The sequence below is a fragment of the Myotis lucifugus genome, unplaced genomic scaffold, assembly GCF_000147115.1.
Source record: "Myotis lucifugus unplaced genomic scaffold, Myoluc2.0 scaffold_485, whole genome shotgun sequence".
Taxonomy (NCBI): Eukaryota; Metazoa; Chordata; class Mammalia; order Chiroptera; family Vespertilionidae; genus Myotis; species Myotis lucifugus.
Genome location: NW_005871533.1, coordinates 187,905 through 204,164, shown reverse-complemented (window position 1 = coordinate 204,164; position 16,260 = coordinate 187,905). Strand labels below are relative to the sequence as shown.

General features: G+C 53.7%; 3 protein-coding genes and 1 non-coding gene across 10 annotated transcripts in view; 2 read left to right on the top strand and 2 right to left on the bottom strand.

Moving 5' to 3' along the window:
- MIF4GD (MIF4G domain containing) overlaps positions 1-3,348 on the top strand; it is a 4,239-nt gene extending 891 nt beyond the window's left edge. For 2 of the 5 annotated variants that reach the window (XM_023744758.1, XM_023744759.1), the window contains exons 2-6: positions 413-540; positions 1,395-1,591; positions 1,685-1,840; positions 1,929-2,021; positions 2,589-3,348. In XM_023744758.1, coding sequence (XP_023600526.1) covers positions 453-540; positions 1,395-1,591; positions 1,685-1,840; positions 1,929-2,021; positions 2,589-2,816 — 762 coding nt within the window. In that variant the 5' untranslated portion in view covers positions 413-452 and the 3' untranslated portion in view covers positions 2,817-3,348. Of the gene's footprint in view, positions 1-7; positions 150-412; positions 541-703; positions 1,281-1,394; positions 1,592-1,684; positions 1,841-1,928; positions 2,022-2,588 lie in introns of those variants that run through there. The other 3 variants (XM_023744760.1, XM_006103417.3, XM_023744761.1) reach the window with 3 other exon arrangements.
- MRPS7 (mitochondrial ribosomal protein S7) lies at positions 3,214-6,647 on the bottom strand. Its single transcript, XM_006109934.3, is given in 6 exon segments — positions 3,214-3,875; positions 4,672-4,823; positions 4,826-4,838; positions 5,399-5,462; positions 5,569-5,760; positions 6,234-6,647. Coding segments are annotated over 6 exon segments (726 nt in total). The 5' UTR covers positions 6,317-6,647; the 3' UTR covers positions 3,214-3,653.
- GGA3 (golgi associated, gamma adaptin ear containing, ARF binding protein 3) overlaps positions 6,575-16,260 on the top strand; it is an 18,621-nt gene continuing 8,935 nt past the window's right edge. For 2 of the 3 annotated variants that reach the window (XM_023744753.1, XM_006103421.3), the window contains exons 1-8: positions 6,575-6,654; positions 12,799-12,883; positions 13,003-13,078; positions 14,091-14,189; positions 14,882-15,005; positions 15,249-15,352; positions 15,474-15,554; positions 15,851-15,988. In XM_023744753.1, the coding sequence (XP_023600521.1) occupies positions 6,615-6,654; positions 12,799-12,883; positions 13,003-13,078; positions 14,091-14,189; positions 14,882-15,005; positions 15,249-15,352; positions 15,474-15,554; positions 15,851-15,988 (747 nt within the window). In that variant the 5' untranslated portion in view covers positions 6,575-6,614. The remainder of the gene's footprint in view (positions 6,655-12,798; positions 12,884-13,002; positions 13,079-14,090; positions 14,190-14,881; positions 15,006-15,248; positions 15,353-15,473; positions 15,555-15,850; positions 15,989-16,260) is intronic. The other variant, XM_006103422.3, reaches the window with a different exon arrangement.
- On the bottom strand, positions 11,040-11,152 carry LOC111823421. The gene has a single exon (XR_002826441.1). It is a non-coding gene; the product is annotated as a small nucleolar RNA SNORA32 (small nucleolar RNA).

Below are 16,260 nucleotides of genomic sequence, written 5' to 3'. Positions count from 1 at the left end.
AGCCTTCTCATTCGCTCAGAATCTTGCGGGGCCAGCAGCTTCAAGCCGATTTATATGGGCAGGCAACTGTCTACACCCGCAGCCCAGCGCACCCCACCCCACCCCTGGTATCAGCTGAGAGTAACTCTGCCTCCAGTCGGGACTGCAGGGTAGGCGCTTTCACGCTTCATCTCTGCTCTTATGTAATCCCAGAAGCTACAGGGGCTCCTAAACTAAACAGCAGGTGCTTGGCTGGTACCCATTCTCCACCAGAAGCCAAGCTTGGTGGGCACTCGGCCAACTACTAATGCCAAGTACTGCCCAGGAGTACCTGTCCCAGCAGTGGCCATCCCCAGCCAGGGCCTGCAGTCTGGGAATCCCCGCCTCACTCTCCACATCTGAGGCCTTCCCCTTCGCCTCCCCTCCTCCCCAGGTGCTGTCACTAACTGCCCAGAAAGGAGCTGCTGGGGCCGATGGTCATGGGGGAGCCTGGCAGAGAGGAGTATAAAATCCAGTCTTTTGATGCAGAGACCCAGCAGCTGCTGAAGACAGCGCTCAAAGGTGAGCTTGGGGAGCCCTCCTGAGCCTGGGTCTGGAGCTGCAGACACGGGGCCACGGGGACGGGACCGGAGGACTGAGCCTAGCCTGGGAATGTCCAGCCCTCTCTCTCCCTTCGATTTCTGTGAATAGGAGTCAGCACCATAACTCTCAAACCGAAAGAGAAGCTACATTCAGGCCAGTATTTGGGAGTGAGTCATAGTCCTCTCAGAATGTAAAGCCTTCCTAGTAACTACGTGCTCATGAAAGGGGCGTGGGGCACAGAGAACACGGGTCCTGCTCTTCAAGTCCTGAAATTGGACCTGGTTTCTGCGTTGCTGCAGCCAGCGCTCTTGAACGTGCAGAGCTGCCTGAGTCGGGACAGAGGATAGAGTGTTCTGCTTGGCAGGGGAGAGAGGGTCATTGTCCTGGACCAAGGCCTCCCGCAGCACTCGGGACAGAAGCTTGACTCGGTTAACAATTGGCAGTGCCCATCACATGCCACGCTGAGCTTGTGGGGGAGGCCCCGCCTGGCCTGCTCATGTCAGGGGTTCATGGGAGTGTTATGAGAACACTTGCTCCTGTGAAATTGCTGTCAAAGACACATAAGTGTTCCTTCCTCAGCCTAGTGCCACATGATCTGTCCTAGGAAACTAGCATTCTTTGCTTAGTCTCTCAGCTGCATGACCTTCCCCGTTGCCTCTGATTGGGCCGCAGGAGGCTCCGGGCGGAGCTGTGCCTGCTTTCCGATCTCTAAGTGAAATGTAAGCATCTCATGGTTGTGCTCTTCTGTAAACACCTCCAGTCCTTCTCAGGAGCAGGTGGAGGCAAATGTGCTAATTAAGCAGGTCGAGACTGCCTGCCTGTCTCTACTCCAGATCCAGGTGCCGTGGACTTGGAGAAAGTGGCCAATGTGATTGTGGACCATTCCCTGCAGGACCGCGTGTTCAGCAAGGAAGCAGGACGCATGTGCTATGCCATTATTCAGGTTGGGGAGCGTTGGTGGAGAAGAGGGGAGACACTTGGCTTCAGGCGTGGGCAGAGATGCGAAGGACTTCCCTCAGAGGCAGAGAGAGTAGGACGAGAGGGTCCTCAGCCATGGAAGCTCAGGTGGGGCTGCGATGGCACTGCCCGCCCCTAATGCCGCCATCCTTCCTCTGGTTCACAGGCAGAGAGCAAGCAAGCAGGCCAGAGTGTCTTCCGGCGTGGACTCCTCAACCGGCTGCAGCAGGAGTACCAGGCTCGGGAGCAGCTGCGCGCCCGCTCCCCGCAGGGCTGGGTCTGCTATGTCACCTTTATCTGCAACATCTTTGACTACTTGAGGGTGAGGCCACCGCAGCCGCCCTGTGCAGCAGGCAGCCTGTCTCCCGAGGCCACTAAGCCAGTGCTTTGACCCCTGCTGTCCCCGACAGGTGAACAACATGCCCATGATGGCCCTGGTGAACCCCGTCTATGACTGCCTCTTCCGGCTGGCCCAGCCCGACAGTCTGAGCGAGGAGGAGGAGGTATGTGGCCTTGGCCTGGAAGGCTGTGGAGGTGGGCAGGCTTTAGCTCAGCTCAGACCAGCCCAGTGTCCATGGAGGCTTGAGGCATCACTTCCTGGGGCAAGAGCTGGGGGTGGGGGGACAGTGAAGGCCTGTCAGTACAGGACAAGCTGCCAAGTCTGGAACTGACCCAGAACAGAGAGCAGCCAAAACCTCCTGGCTCAGAGGCTTCCCCCCAGCAGGAAAGCCAACCTATAAAATGGCGAGAGCTTTGGCAGCTGTGGATACTGCTGGCCAGAAACCAAACCGGGGTCAGGCAGCGTGGGGGAGAGGAAGTGGGGTTCAGCTGCAGTTTGCAGACAGGGCCTGTGTCTGCCTGGCCCAGATGAAAGACCGTAGGCAAGTCTCTGAACTTGCTTCCTGCCATGTAGGATACGGGTACTACCCACTGGGTGGCGTGAGGCTGGAGTGGGAAGATGCGTGTCTAGGGCCATGCACAGTGTCTGGCACGCAGTGAGAGCTCAGTAAATGGCTGCTCTGTGTGACAGGCTGGCCCTGCCCGAGGCTCACCTCCCACTGTCCCTGCAGGTGGACTGCCTGGTGCTGCAGCTGCACCGAGTTGGGGAGCAGCTGGAGAAGATGAACAGGCAGCGAATGGATGAGCTCTTTGTCCTGATCCGGGATGGCTTCCTGCTCCCGACCAGCCTCAGCTCCCTGGCCCAGCTGCTGCTGCTGGAGATCATCGAGTTCCGGGCAGCTGGCTGGAAGACGACCCCAGCTGCCCACAAGTATTACTACAGCGAGGTCTCTGACTAGGCCTCCAGATCAGGCTTCCCTCCCAGCAGCACTGGCCTTGCTTCTACCCACCTCCCACCTGGCAGCACAGTCTTTGCCTCTCCAAAGACTTTCCCTTCCAGCCTTTCAGCAGCTCCCAAGAAGTTTCCCACTTATCCAGGGGTTCTGCCCTGAGCATCTCCTCCTCCTGCAGGGGTTGGGGAAAACACTACACAGACCTGCCCCCTCCTCCCCTCCCCTCAGTCTCTCCCATACCTCCCACCTGGCCCGGGAAGAGAAGGGCAACTCCTAACAACCACTGCACTGTGTAACCACTGGCACCTCAGTTTCCCATCTGTAAAATGGGTACCCATCGCCACTGGTAGGATGCTTTGGAATGTCAAGGGGGAAAGGCGCAGAGCACAAGTCACACAGAAACTTTTATACGTTTTGTATAAGGACCACTTTGGAAACAGGCGTATTTCCTCAGTCAGTTTTCATGGGTGGCAGTACTGTATCACATGCTACACAGTTCAGGGTGAGAATTTCCTAATAAAGCTTTCGGATACTAAAATGCCTCCTTTCATCACCCAAAGGTCCACCCCAAGCCGATGGAAGAGAAGCCTGGATGGGCCCCAAGTTTCTTGGGGGAAATCCAAGTCCATGCATGGCCTCTTTGCAAGGAGATGGGGCAGGGAGAGCGAGTTCTAGCCCACAAAGGAAAGACTAAAGCAATAAATATACTGCCCCATCCTTCCTTCAGGCCCGCCCTTAAAAAGGAACTACATCCTTAGGCACAGGTATTTTTCAATGTAGCAGCGGCTCACGTTGTGTCTTGCAGCAGAGAGCCCTGGGCGGCTCCCGGAGCCCCTACCCCTCCTACCACCAGCGGTAGTGGGCCAGGGCACGGTTGGCCTCGGCCATCTTGTGCATGTCGTGCTTCCTCTTGACCACAGGGCCCTGGTTGTGAAAAGCCTGCAGCAGCTCCTGCGACAGCTTCTCTGGCATCAGCGTCCGCCGGTGCTTCTTCTCCCGGCACTCGGTGATCATCCACTTCATGGCCAGGAAGCGTCGGCGCCGGTCGCTTAGTGGCACAGGGACCTGTGCAAGACAGGACACGGGCAAGTTGGCCCAAGAACTAGCCAGGGTTGCAGCCTCCTTCCTCCAGGAACGATAAGGAGTGGCCACAGGTTCCCTCTGGGTCAGCCCTCGCCAGGCCCCTGAGGAGGGGGACCTGTCTTTTCCTCTGAGCTCCCCTCACCCGTGAGCTCAGTGCAGCAGACAGAGGCATTCACTGAGCAAGTTCGCATTAAGCGCTGACCTCTCTACCTGTAAATGGAAGCTCAGCCAAGTCGATAACAAGCACCAACTGGGAAAAGCCCCACCAGCTGGGTGACTGAGCCAACTCGGATGACAGGTGCCTAAAAATAAGACCCTCTTGTCCAAGAATCATTTGCCAGGCCCCCACTATGTGCCAGGTATCATGCCGGACCCTAGGGACACAGACAGCAATAAGAAAGTCTCTACTTTAATGAAGTTTACACTGAAAAAGAAGATGAGAACACCCACTTATGACAAGGAAACATAAATACTATAATGGGGGCACCTAGTTCAGTTCAACAAACGGTGATGAAGCATCAGTACAAGTCCAGCACTATGCTAGACACGGTGTATAAAGGATGAGACAGAAACAGCCTCTCACCATGAGAAACTGAAAGAACACAAGTTTTTTTGGGGGGTCGGGCTCCGGAAGAGGACACTTGGATACTTCTTTGCTCCCTTCCATTTTCAGTCATCTCTAACGCTATGGGACTCACATGATCAGATCCCGATAGTCTCTGGTCCCTTCCACCTGCAAGAACCCCTCCCCGAATCTTGTCCCTGCCTGACCGCTCACCTGATAGAAACGGCCACCCTTGAGGATGGGTGCCAGCCCAATCACGGGCTCGCAGTTTTTCAGTGCCTGGTGGAAGATGGTGTAGGGGTTGCGTTCAATGGTTGCCTGTTCCTCTGAAGAAGCAGCATGGAACTTCGCGAACTGCTTCCTCTCACAGCTTCCAGAGTCTGCAACGGGACACAGTGGCAGGGGCTGAGCAGGCTTCCTGGACGGTTTCCCCAGCTGAGCCAGCACCTTGCCCTTCACTCTCATCATCCCGCTCTCCTAGAGCAGTGGTCAGCAAACTGCGGCTCTCAAGCCACATGCAGCTCTTTGGCCCCTTGAGTGTGGCTCTTCCACAAAATACCGACTTCTGGGCATGGGCCACGAAGTTTCAATCTCACTGTTCGTGCGCGCCCGCACGTGGTATTTAGTGGAAGAGCCATGCTCAAAGGGCCAAAGAGCCGCATGTGGCTCACCAGCTGCAGTTTGCCGACCACTGTCCTAGAGCAATGCCAAAGCTCCTAAATAGGACGGGAAGAGCCGCTGCGATTTGGGGAGGGGAGGGGAATGGCAGTTGTTCATCCTGCAGGGCTTCATGAAAGCCCCCAACACACACACACACACACACACACACACACACAAGTTCATTTCAATGACAGGTACGAGAACCCACTCTTTTTCATGCTAAACTGAAAGCCAAGTACAAAGCTACAGGAGAAAGGAAGATGAGAGAGGAGCTAGTTACCTGTGTCATGAGGGATCTTGCCAGGACCTTGTTTCCTCCTTTCATCATCATGTTGATGAATTTGCTTCAAGGAGAAAAGCAACAGGTTTAGCTTCCAAGGCTGTGTCCCGGAATCCTTGCCGTAGATCCTCCCTGGGCCTGACCCGGGGAACGAGAGGGCCCCGTCTCACCTGATCACCGGGTCTTCAAACACGGAGCTAGTGTTCGCCGACGGGGCGGCTTTGATGGGCTGGGTCTTCTTGAGCTCCCGCTCAAACTTCTCCTCCTCCGTCAGCTCTGCCCAGGGCTTGCGGTGATAGTCCTTGTCGATCTGCGGATCCCTGAATTCCGGGCTGTAGCGGCTCCACCGCACCTGGGTGAACCTGGGAGACCGGGAAGAGGGGGCGGCGGGCAGAGCTGACTCCACAGTGCGAAGGCTTGACTTAATAATAGGCAGGCTGGCCGGCCCACTGACTAGTGAGCTGCGCGGCCACCGCTAGCCCAGCCCGAGCAGCAGTAATTCTGGCTCTTGTCTCAAGAGGTAGGAGGGCCGCCTCCTGAACCTCAGGGCGGACGCCCGCCTATGCACCTCTCCCCCCAACACAGAAAACCCCAACTCTGAGCTCCTCGGCAAGACCGCGCTTTCAACTCCGAGTCAGAGCCCCCGCGGGCAGGGGGCAGCTACCCAGCCTTCAGATTGGCCCCAAGTCACGTTGCTGGTTCAGAGCTTTGGACCCCGACACCCCGGCCTCCAGGCCGCCTGCAGGTCCCCCGCGTCTTGCCTGGGGCCCTGTCCTTCCTCGCAGGCCTCTCGGTGCGGACCGAGCGGCCTCCCAGCTGCCCGCCGCCCTCTCACCCTGGGAAACGCAGGACAGCACTCCGCACGCTCAGTGTCAGGTCCGAGCACCCGAGCACGGCCTTCACCAAGGGGGCAGCCATCTTGGTTTGCCTCGAGGACCCCACAAGGACTGCCCTCGGCGTGCCTGAGCGAGTGGCCGAAGACGGGAAAAGGCTCCGCGGAGTCCTCAATCTGCGCGTCGCCCCATCTCTCTGGGCGTTAAGAGTCTTTAATCCCGAGGCCCAAAGGCAAGATTCAAAAGGAAACACACGCCCTCCCGTTATCCGTCGCAGGCAGGCGCTCGCTCCTCTCAGGCCCCCATGCAGGCCCCGCCCAGGCTCAGCTCTCGAAAGTTGTCGCGAGGTTTAAGGCCGGGGGCCCGGCCCGGGCGGCTGCAATATGGCGGAGGCGGAAGGAGAGAGCCTGGAGTCCTGGCTGAGTGAGTATCCGCGGCCACTTTTGCATGTCCTCGAGCCACCACCGAGCCGCCCCTCCGTGCACCCCTACGGCCCGTCCCCGGGCCCTGCGGCGGCGCCGCCTGTCAGCCTGCGCCTGGGCCCGCCGCCAGCGTCCCGCGCTCACGCCCCTTCCCCGGCTGGGCGTCTGGCCCCCGCCAGCACCTGCTCCCCGGGCTGCGGCGCCTCCTCCCGCTCCCACGCGCGGAGGCGTGAGCTCGGGTCCGGTCCCGGCCTCGCGGGCTGCGGGAAAGTGACAGCCAAGTGCTGCCGGCTGAAGGGGAGGCGGTGGAGGGGCTGCGGGCGGCTCAGTCCCTGCCGAAGGGACGCGCTCCGGTTTGGGCTGAAGCTCCGGAGCGGCGGATGCTCCGAGCACACGCACAGCTTCAGAACCGGGACTGTGTTCGAGAAGCGCCCGCTTCGCGCAGGCGGAATGTTTGAGGTGCGGATATTCCAAAGCCCCAGCACCGAGCTCTGCCCCGCCCCGCGCGCGCCCTGGAACAGCTGAGCGCAGCGGCCTCTTGCTATCATCGCGAGTTCAGCTTATGAGCCGGGGGCGCCCTGCTGAGTGGGCAGCGGGTTAACTTTGCTGTGGGCTGGCGCAGGCTCCTGGGGGCTTCCTAGAGGGGACCAGCTGGACGTGGTGGAAAGGCGCGGAGAGATGCCTAGACATTCCCTCTGCACAGATCTCTGAGCCTCCAGGTCCTTGGAGGTGATGGCTGTTTCCTCCGATTGCCTGGCCTTTCTTAATAAGAAACTGCCTTCAGGTGGTTGAACCTAGGGTTACATTTGCAAAACCTGGGGTTGCAGGCAGCTCACAACGCCTCTGGACCCGTTCTCCCGGAGGCTCAAAGTGCTCTACGCACATTCCTTTATCAAGTTTCCTAGTGAAGCAGACATTGTCACAACTGCACAAAAAGGGGACACCCGACTCCCGTCAGACCACTTGCCCAGAGCCACCCAATCAAAATCTAACCGCACTGGACTTGGTTCGATGCCCAGATATTCAAGGGGACATTGGAGTAGTTTAAGTGGCCTACGCTGAGTTGAATAGGTTTAGAGTTATGTTTTGAAATAGGAGAGGGACAGACCTGTTTTTGAGGGAGAATGGAGGTGACAGAGGGGAATGGGATGGTATCTGCAGAGACTACAGATGTCCCCGACTTAACCATCGTTCGACACAGTTTTTCGACGTTGCGATGGTGCTAAAGCAATAATCATTCAGTAGAAACCGTACTTCAAATTTTGAAATGTGGCCTTTTCCCAGGCTAGCGTTTTGCGGTAGGATACTCTCCCCTGATGCTGGGCAGCGCCTGCAAGCGCAGCGCGCATCGGCCACTTGAGCACAAGTGTAAACAACGGATACCTATACGGGCGGTACTGTGTTGCCAGTGCTTTTTGGATATTGTGTTCTAGGCTAAGCAGTAATGTTGGGTAGGTTATGGGTGTTAAATGCGTTTTCGACTTACGGTATTTTCAACTTGTGAAGAGTTTCTCTGGATGTAACCCCATCGTAAGTCTTAAGACTTAAAGGTGTGAACTATCCCCGGTGACTGAATGAACCATTGTTCGGGGCGGACAGTCACGGTGTTTGCTGGTTCACACAGGGAGTTGCTGTGGGAGAGCGATGGGAGAGAAAGCTGGGAAGGTACCTTCGAAAAGGCTTGAATTCCAGCCCCGGAAGTTTATATTCTACATTTACCAGACCCCCACTCCTACTCTACCTTGTGAAATCCGTTTTTAGGAGAATTGCTACCGGAGTTTTATATAGGATGGATCGGAGCAGACATTCTGGAAACTGGTGTGAGGGAGGTGGGGTGGGGGCAGAGATAAGAAATTAGGGGAGAAATTTAAAAAGACATTGAGAAGGAAGGGACTATGGACTGAGAAATGGATGAGGAATGGGAGAGGCGAGGGAAGAGAGGTCAACAATGGGAGTTCAAACCTGGGTGCCTGGAAGTCGGGGCAGGGAGCTGTTTGATGGAAATAGGGAAGTCAGAAGGAGAAGTGATAACTTTGCTTTTAGACTCATTTCTGAACCCAAGAAGCAGTTATAATTACACACTATCTTGTTATTTGCTCTGGTTATGTCTCGTGTGTTGCAGCAGGATTGAATGCATTTTTGACTTTCGATATTTTCAACTTACAAAGAGTTTGTCTGGATGTAACCCTGTCGTAAGTCAAACGAGTTAATGGTACGAACTATAGCAAGTGAAGGCACCAGTGCTCAGGCTCCAGCACATCTTCTAGGGCAAGCATGTCAAACTCGTGGCCCTGCAGGCCGCATGCCTCGTTTATTTGGCCCGTGGTAGCTTTTGAGTCTGACATGCTTGTTCTAGGGCCTTGTCACCCCATGTTTTGCCAGAATTATTGCAGAAGCCCCTACTGCGTCCAGGGTAGGATCCGAGTCCGGTACTTTCTCCGAAGACCCTGCGGAGCCTGGCGTGCTGTGTGCTTGAATTTCTCTGGGTGCCTAACAAACAAACACTTGGTGATTGACTCCGTTTCTCTTGATTCAAGGCCCTAGCACTAAAGGTTGACACTCCACTCTCCTTCGGCCCCGGTGAATGCCTGTTGCGTGTGCCTATTTTTGAGTTTTTTGCTCCATAGGACTTGTCTCTGGAGCATCTGAGCTGGGATGGGATGGCGTAGCCAATGCTGCTGGATCTTATGAGGTCCAGGACAGTCAAGGCTAGTGATGGAATTCAGCTGAAAATGAGAGGAGGGAACTAGAGGCACAGACACAGACGAGAGTAAGGCTTTCAGTAAAGATCTGAATATAGAAACCTTGAGTCAGAGTAGAGCCCAGAGGGGCAATTCTGGAAGGCAGGGTCTGCCAGGGAAGCCCTGGTGTCACCTGTGTGCCAGGTGATGGTGAATGCTGAGTGGGTGGCAGCTCGTGTGCACCTGTTTGGGGAGGCAGTGGGCAGATGGAGCGATCCATTCACCCAGAATGACCCCCAGAGGTTTGTTCAGTCCTGTGGCTGCTGGAGGATTGCTTTCTGAGCTGGAGCGCCCCAGAGGTTCTCCCCAGTGGCATTGGCCATTGCTGAAACCAGGGCTGTTTGTGCCCATGTGTAGGCACAGCGCTCCCTGCAGGTTTGCAGTAGAAAGTTCTACCAAGATGAAAGGAAATGGGGTTCTAGAGTTGAACACAGTGAAAAGCAAGCAGGCCCTATTCCTGGAAGCAGGAGTGCTGTCGAAATTCTAGCATGTCTGGGAAAAATACGCTTGTGGTGAATGCCTGTTGCGTGTGCGTGTGTGCGTGCATGTGTGTGTGTGTGTGTGTGTGGTGAAGAGAAGGGGGGGACCACATCAGACTGTATTGGAAGATACGTTTCCAGTTGTGAACAGTGGAAGTGAGCTTTTTCTTATACAAGCATGTGACTGTCCCCCACATAATAGTGATGGGTGGGATGGCTCCTCAGACCATCTTAATTTTATGTTTCTACAGCCTCTTTTTAAAAAAATATATATTTTATTGATTTTTTACAGGGAGGAAGGGAGAGGGATAGAGAGTTAGAAACATCGATGAGAGAGAAACATCGACCAGCCGCCTCCTGCACACCCCCTACTGGGGATGTGCCCGCAACCAAGGTACATGCCCTTGACCAGAATTGAACCTGGGACCCTTCAGTCCGCAGGCCGACGCTCTATCCACTGAGCCAAACTGGTTAGGGCTTCTACAGCCTCTTGATGTCATGTGAGAACCGTAAGCATCTCAGATGTTAGGGATTAGTAACAAAGCCACGCTAACACCTGAGACGGTTTCAGATAACCGGTGGGAAGTCCGGGGCTGCTCTGGAAGGTGACAGTGGGTCACTATGGCAGTTAATAGCCACTCTTGCTAGAACTAGTTCCTCTTTCCTTCCAGATTGACATTTTGAAGGGCCTGCTGATTCTCTTTTCAAGGTTGAGAACACACATCTCTCATTTCCTCCAAATATGAACCTAAACCATCTGAATCCTCTTGCAGCCAAAGCAGAGACACTGCCAGGCAGGTGCAGCATCCGGCACTGCGGCCTCTGCTCAGCCTCTGCGTCTGCTGACCTCTTGTGGCTCAGAGCCCAGGGAGGGCGTGTGGGGGCATGGCGTCCCTGTTAGGATTTGACTATGGAGCTAGTGGTTTTTAACGTTAAGAAAACAGACCCAAGAAATCAGAACTCGGGCACTTCTAACAACACCCCTGGCCTCTGTCGCTCTGTGCGACCCTGGTGGGAATCAGCAGGAGCCTGCGTGTTTAAAGGATCAGCCTTCCATTTGTCTTCTGAACCTGAAGCCCTAAATTTAGCAAACAGCGTAAAGCTTCTTTCTGGAAGAGCAAATTCCAAGATTTGACTCAGAGATGGGAACACATTTAAAAAAAAATAAATGTCCCCAGTAGTCTGAATGCTAGCAATGTAGCAGAAAGAAAACCTAGTGGGAAAACGCTCTGTCCACAGCAAATGAGAAAGTGCCTTCTGAAAGCCTTGGTAATTACCAAGAGCTGGGAACACATTTAACCACCCTCAGCTGGGGCCATTCTCTGCAGGCACAGGTCCGGGGATTACAGGGAAAAGAGGGTCCACACCAAGTATTAGGAGACTTGGCATTGAGCACTGACTTTAAACTCCCAGTGACCCTCGAGGACGCTCCGACATTTGTCTTTGTCCTTGATCACGGAAGACCATTAAACCTGAGGGTACTCACTGCTCAAGCTTAGATTCTGTTTCTGTGACCCCAGGGACAGATAGCACAAGGTGTGGTGCTCAGTAGGGGTTCAATAGATGCTGTTAGCTTAACTTAAAATGATGAGCATTGTGTGCAATTTAAAACACATTTAAAGCATTAAATAGGGCCGAAACCGGTTTGGCTCAGTGGATAGAGCGTCGGCCTGCGGACTGAAAGGTCCCAGGTTCGATTCCGGTCAAGGGCATGTACCTGGGTTGCGGGCACATCCCCAGTGGGAGATGTGCAGGAGGCAGCTGATCGATGTTTCTCTCTCATCGATGTTTCTAACTCTCTATCTCTCTCCCTTCCTCTCTGTAAAAAATCAATAAAATATAAAAAATAAATAAATAAATAAATAAATAAAGCATTAAATAGGTTAGGTCTTGAAAAGTTTTTGAAGGTATGTGGGATGTACATTTTTTATCAAGTATCCTCTTCTTTACTTTCTCCAGGAAACACTTCTTTTCTTTTGTAATTATCAAATTTTTTATTAAAAATTTTTTTCGATTATAGTTTACATTCAGTATCATTTTGTATTAGTTTCAAGTGTACAGCACAGTGGTTAGACAATCATATACTTTACAAAGTGTTTCTCCCCTAATATTTCCAGTACTCACCTGGCACCATACCTAGTTATTACACTATTATTTTTAAGTTAATTGATAAATTAAAGGTATGTGTTTCCAACTTTTTTCCTTTTTATTGAATTTATTGTGGTGACATTGAGTAACAAAATTATACAGATTTCAGGTGTATTAGTCTATTATTGACTATATTTCCTATGCTATACCAGGAAATACTTCTTGATCACCCCTACTTGCTTAACACTTAGCTTATTTTTACATAGCTGGAGTTATCCATATTTTTTGTTATATTAAACATTTCATATAGGCATCTACTTGAATATTTTATTTATTTTTAAAATTTGTTTTTATTGACTTTAGAGAGCGAGGAAGGGGGAGAGAGAGTGTGTTTGTAATTATTTGTGTTGTTTTTAAATCCTCCCCGGAAGATATGTTTCCTTCATTGGTTCTAGAGAGGGAGGGAGAGAGAAACATCGATCAGTTAGTTGCCTCCAGTATGTGCTCCAACTGGGGATCAAACCCATGACTGCTTGGCGCATAGGTCGGCACTTAACCACTTAGCAACCTGGGCCAGGCCTGTTTGTGTTCATTCGCCGAACACGGTCTACTTAAGCTCCATGAGCTGAGAATTATCTCCTTTGTGACTTTCACAACATGGACAGCAAGTGGAGCTGTATGTGACTCGCTGCCTGACCGAACTGTTGAGACTTTTGTTAGAGAAGAAGTTTGGAAAAAACCTATCTTCACATCCAGGCCTGAAAATTATGGGGACAATCTTCTGCTCTGTCCTCCTTGCTCTTTGTAACATTGTCCTCTTCTTGGTTCTGTCCCAAGATAAGGCCACCAATCCTTCCAACCGCCAGGAGGACTGGGAATACATAATCGGCTTCTGTGATCAGATCAACAAGGAGCTGGAAGGGTGAGTCTCCGAGCTGTGAGGGGACAGGTTGACTGGGAAGGTACCAGACTGAGGCCGAGGCGGTCTAGCCAGAGGGCCTCAGGGTCAGTGTCTTGAAAATGTGGTTGCTTATCTCCTAGGCCACAGATCGCTGTCCGACTGCTGGCCCATAAGGTCCAGTCCCCACAGGAATGGGAGGCGGTCCAGGCCCTGACGGTAGGTTTTTCATCCTGAGGGTGGATCTTCATGAGCCCAGGCCTGTTCTGGAGCATGTTAGATGTTTTACAGATGTTCGCGCCCCTGTGCCAGGCACTGAGGCTTCAAAGATGGCTGCCCGGCTATGAGGTCTAGCGGGAGAAGAGAGGCTGAGGGAGGGAGCCAGAGGCAGGGCCCTGAGCCGAGGGTAGGGCTCAGAGAAGGCTTCTTGAAGAGATGTTGACAGAGCTGTCCTGCCAGTTCAGAGCTGGCCCACTGAAGAAAAGTGGAGGTGAGTATAAGTCATTCCGGAGCAAAAAACAATGCGTTACTAGTGAAGGCATCACAGCAAGGGGCATTCTTGGAGTTTATTCAGACTAAGAGGATTCAAGACATGGATCCTCTCACCCAAACAGAGGAGTCATCCCAGGGTTCTGCCTGACCTCACTGAGGTGCTAGGAAGGTGGAAGAGAAGTGGCCATGAAAAGGGCGCTTAGGCAGCCCACACGCACGCCTCTGTCGCGATCGAAGTCGAGCAGCGGTCTCAGACGGTGGTGCTCAGGGTGGTTTTGGACATTCGGTGACAGATGGAGGCGCTTTTGGTTTCACGTCACAGATGCTACTGGCATCAGGTGGTAGAGGCCAGGGAAGCTGCCCAACACCCTGCAGCACCGGGCAGGCTCCCACAGAGAGATGTCAGTAACTGCACAGCTGGAAAACCTGCTCACAAAGACGGAAGCGAGAAGGGGACCCCTGGGCTGGCGTGCTCCTTGGCATAAACTGAGGCAGAGGGAAGCCTGTGGGAGTTGTATGGCCCCAGAGGAAATAAATGGAAGCAGGGGGAAGGAACATGTCATCTAAAACGTAGAAACAATTAAAACTTTATCTCCCACCTCCCCAAAATGTCCATCAGCTTGTGGAAAGAACCCTGGACCTTGAGTCAGAATCCTTCTCGGGGCCTCCTTTTCCTCATCTGTAAAAATGGCAGCATCGTGCGGCACCCCCACCGAGCCTCTCCTGTGTGTGGCTACAGGTGCTGGAGGCGTGTATGAAGAACTGTGGGCGGAGATTTCACAATGAAGTGGGAAAGTTCCGGTTTTTGAATGAGTTGATCAAAGTCGTCTCTCCAAAGGTCAGTCAGTGCAGTTTCCTCATTTCTAGGAACTTCCTTTGTGTTTCTCCCCCTCTCCCACCTACTAGCTGTTACTGCACAACCAGCATCTCCATGGATTTGAATTTCTTCGCCTCCAGGAGAGCTGGGCCTGCGGGTAGCGGATGACACCACAGGCCACAGGGACAGGCAGACCTCTGGCGGGCTCCCAGCCTAAATACAAGTGACATAGCAGCAGCGGTGTATTGGGAGGGCCTGGATAGCACAGGCCTTTGGCTCCTAGCACAGAAGCCAGTTGTGTGTGGCTGATCTCACGTGGATACAAGGAGCTGGCCTCCCTTACTCAGTTGCTCAGGTTCTGTTGCTCACTCGTGTTGCTTACGCTCTGGGCACCCACTTACAGCAGAGGGAACAGTTCTTGTGCTAAAGACATTGGCTCCTTTGAGATAAAGCGTAGTTGTTTCTGGCAGATTGTGCATGGAAATTCAGGGCCAAGCTCCCGGCCCCCTGCCTAACCACAATGGATACAGCTCCGCCCCAAACAGTGTCCTCGCCTCCCCACCCCTGCTGCCTCACACCTGACCCCTGCTGGTTTCGCATAGGTCTGAGGGCTCCAACTCTTAGCAACCACTCATTGCTGTAAAGAGAGCCTTCCCACTGTTTCTGCCTCCAGACTCCAATGACCAGTTTTCCGATTTCCTTTTGCCTCTTAGTACCTGGGGGACAGGGTGTCTGAGAAAGTGAAGACCAAGGTTATTGAGCTACTTTATAGCTGGACGTTGGCCCTGCCGGAAGAATCAAAGATCAAAGATGCCTACCACATGTTGAAGAGACAGGGTATGTGCCTGTTCCCGCCTCAGCCTCCATGCAGCCCAAAGGCTGGCCAAGGCCAGGAAGAATGAGGGGGTGTCTGCTGTCCCCATGCTATGTCCCTTCCTCCCTCCTGAGGACAATGGGACAGGCTTGGCTGGAGGTTAACGGGAGGTGTGTGTAGCCTGCTTGTCCTGCCCCTACAGGTCCTGATCACAGGGATGTGTCCCCTTGCTGTGTGAGCAAACACTGCCCTGTGTCACCTTTCAGGCATAGTGCAGTCTGACCCACTGATCCCTGTGGACAGGACACTGATCCCCTCTCCACCACCTCGTCCCAAAAACCCTGTGTTTGATGATGAGGAGAAATCCAAGGTAAAGTGCATCCAGCCTGCAGTCCTCAGGCGAGGTGTGGCCTCGCTCACGCTTCGGGGAGCCCCAGTTCCCCAGGTGGAGCGCTGCCTTTGCCTTCACCTGTGATACCCTTCTCGTCCAGCTTTTAGCCAAGTTGTTGAAAAGCAAAAACCCAGATGACCTGCAAGAGGCCAACAAGCTGATCAAGTCCATGGTGAAGGAAGTGAGTGGGCCCTGGGCTTTGGGTGTGGGGTGGCGGAGCCCATGACGCAGAGAAGCCCTTTCCCTTGGCATCAGGCCTGCTCTTCGCCCCGCCACCAGCCCACACATGGAGAGGCCGTGGATGGACTACAGGAGCAATGGTGGATGGGGACAGGACTTGTAAAACAAAAACCTGTTAACGGTCTGAGGCCCGTGGTTTCCAGGCACCATGTTCTCTGGTGTGACCCATGCCTCGAGGGATTCTGTGGGGCAGTGGGACAAGTCCGGTTGAGCTTTCTCCTTTGATCCTCTTTGCAGGATGAGGCACGGATCCAGAAGGTGACCAAGCGTCTGCACACTTTGGAGGAGGTTAATAACAACGTGAAGCTGCTCAGTGAGATGCTGCTTCATTACAGCAAGGAGGATTCGTCAGAGGCAGATAAAGAGCTCATGAAGGTAGCTCCCCACCACGAGGAGAGCTGGGCTCTGGGCAGGGAGCCAGCCTTCGCCAGGTGCCTGCTCTGTTGAAGGTGCTGCTGCACATCTGCTGGTCCCTAACTTGCCCCGGGCAGAGGAGCTGCGTGTGCACGGCTCTGACTGAGACCTGTTCTCAGCCTTACCTCCTGCAGAGGCCCCCGTGTGCCCTAATGTGGCACCTCAGTTCTTGGCCACAGACACTGTGAATTCTGAGTACGTGCTGGCAGGGATGTACTTGCCCTTGTCCGTCC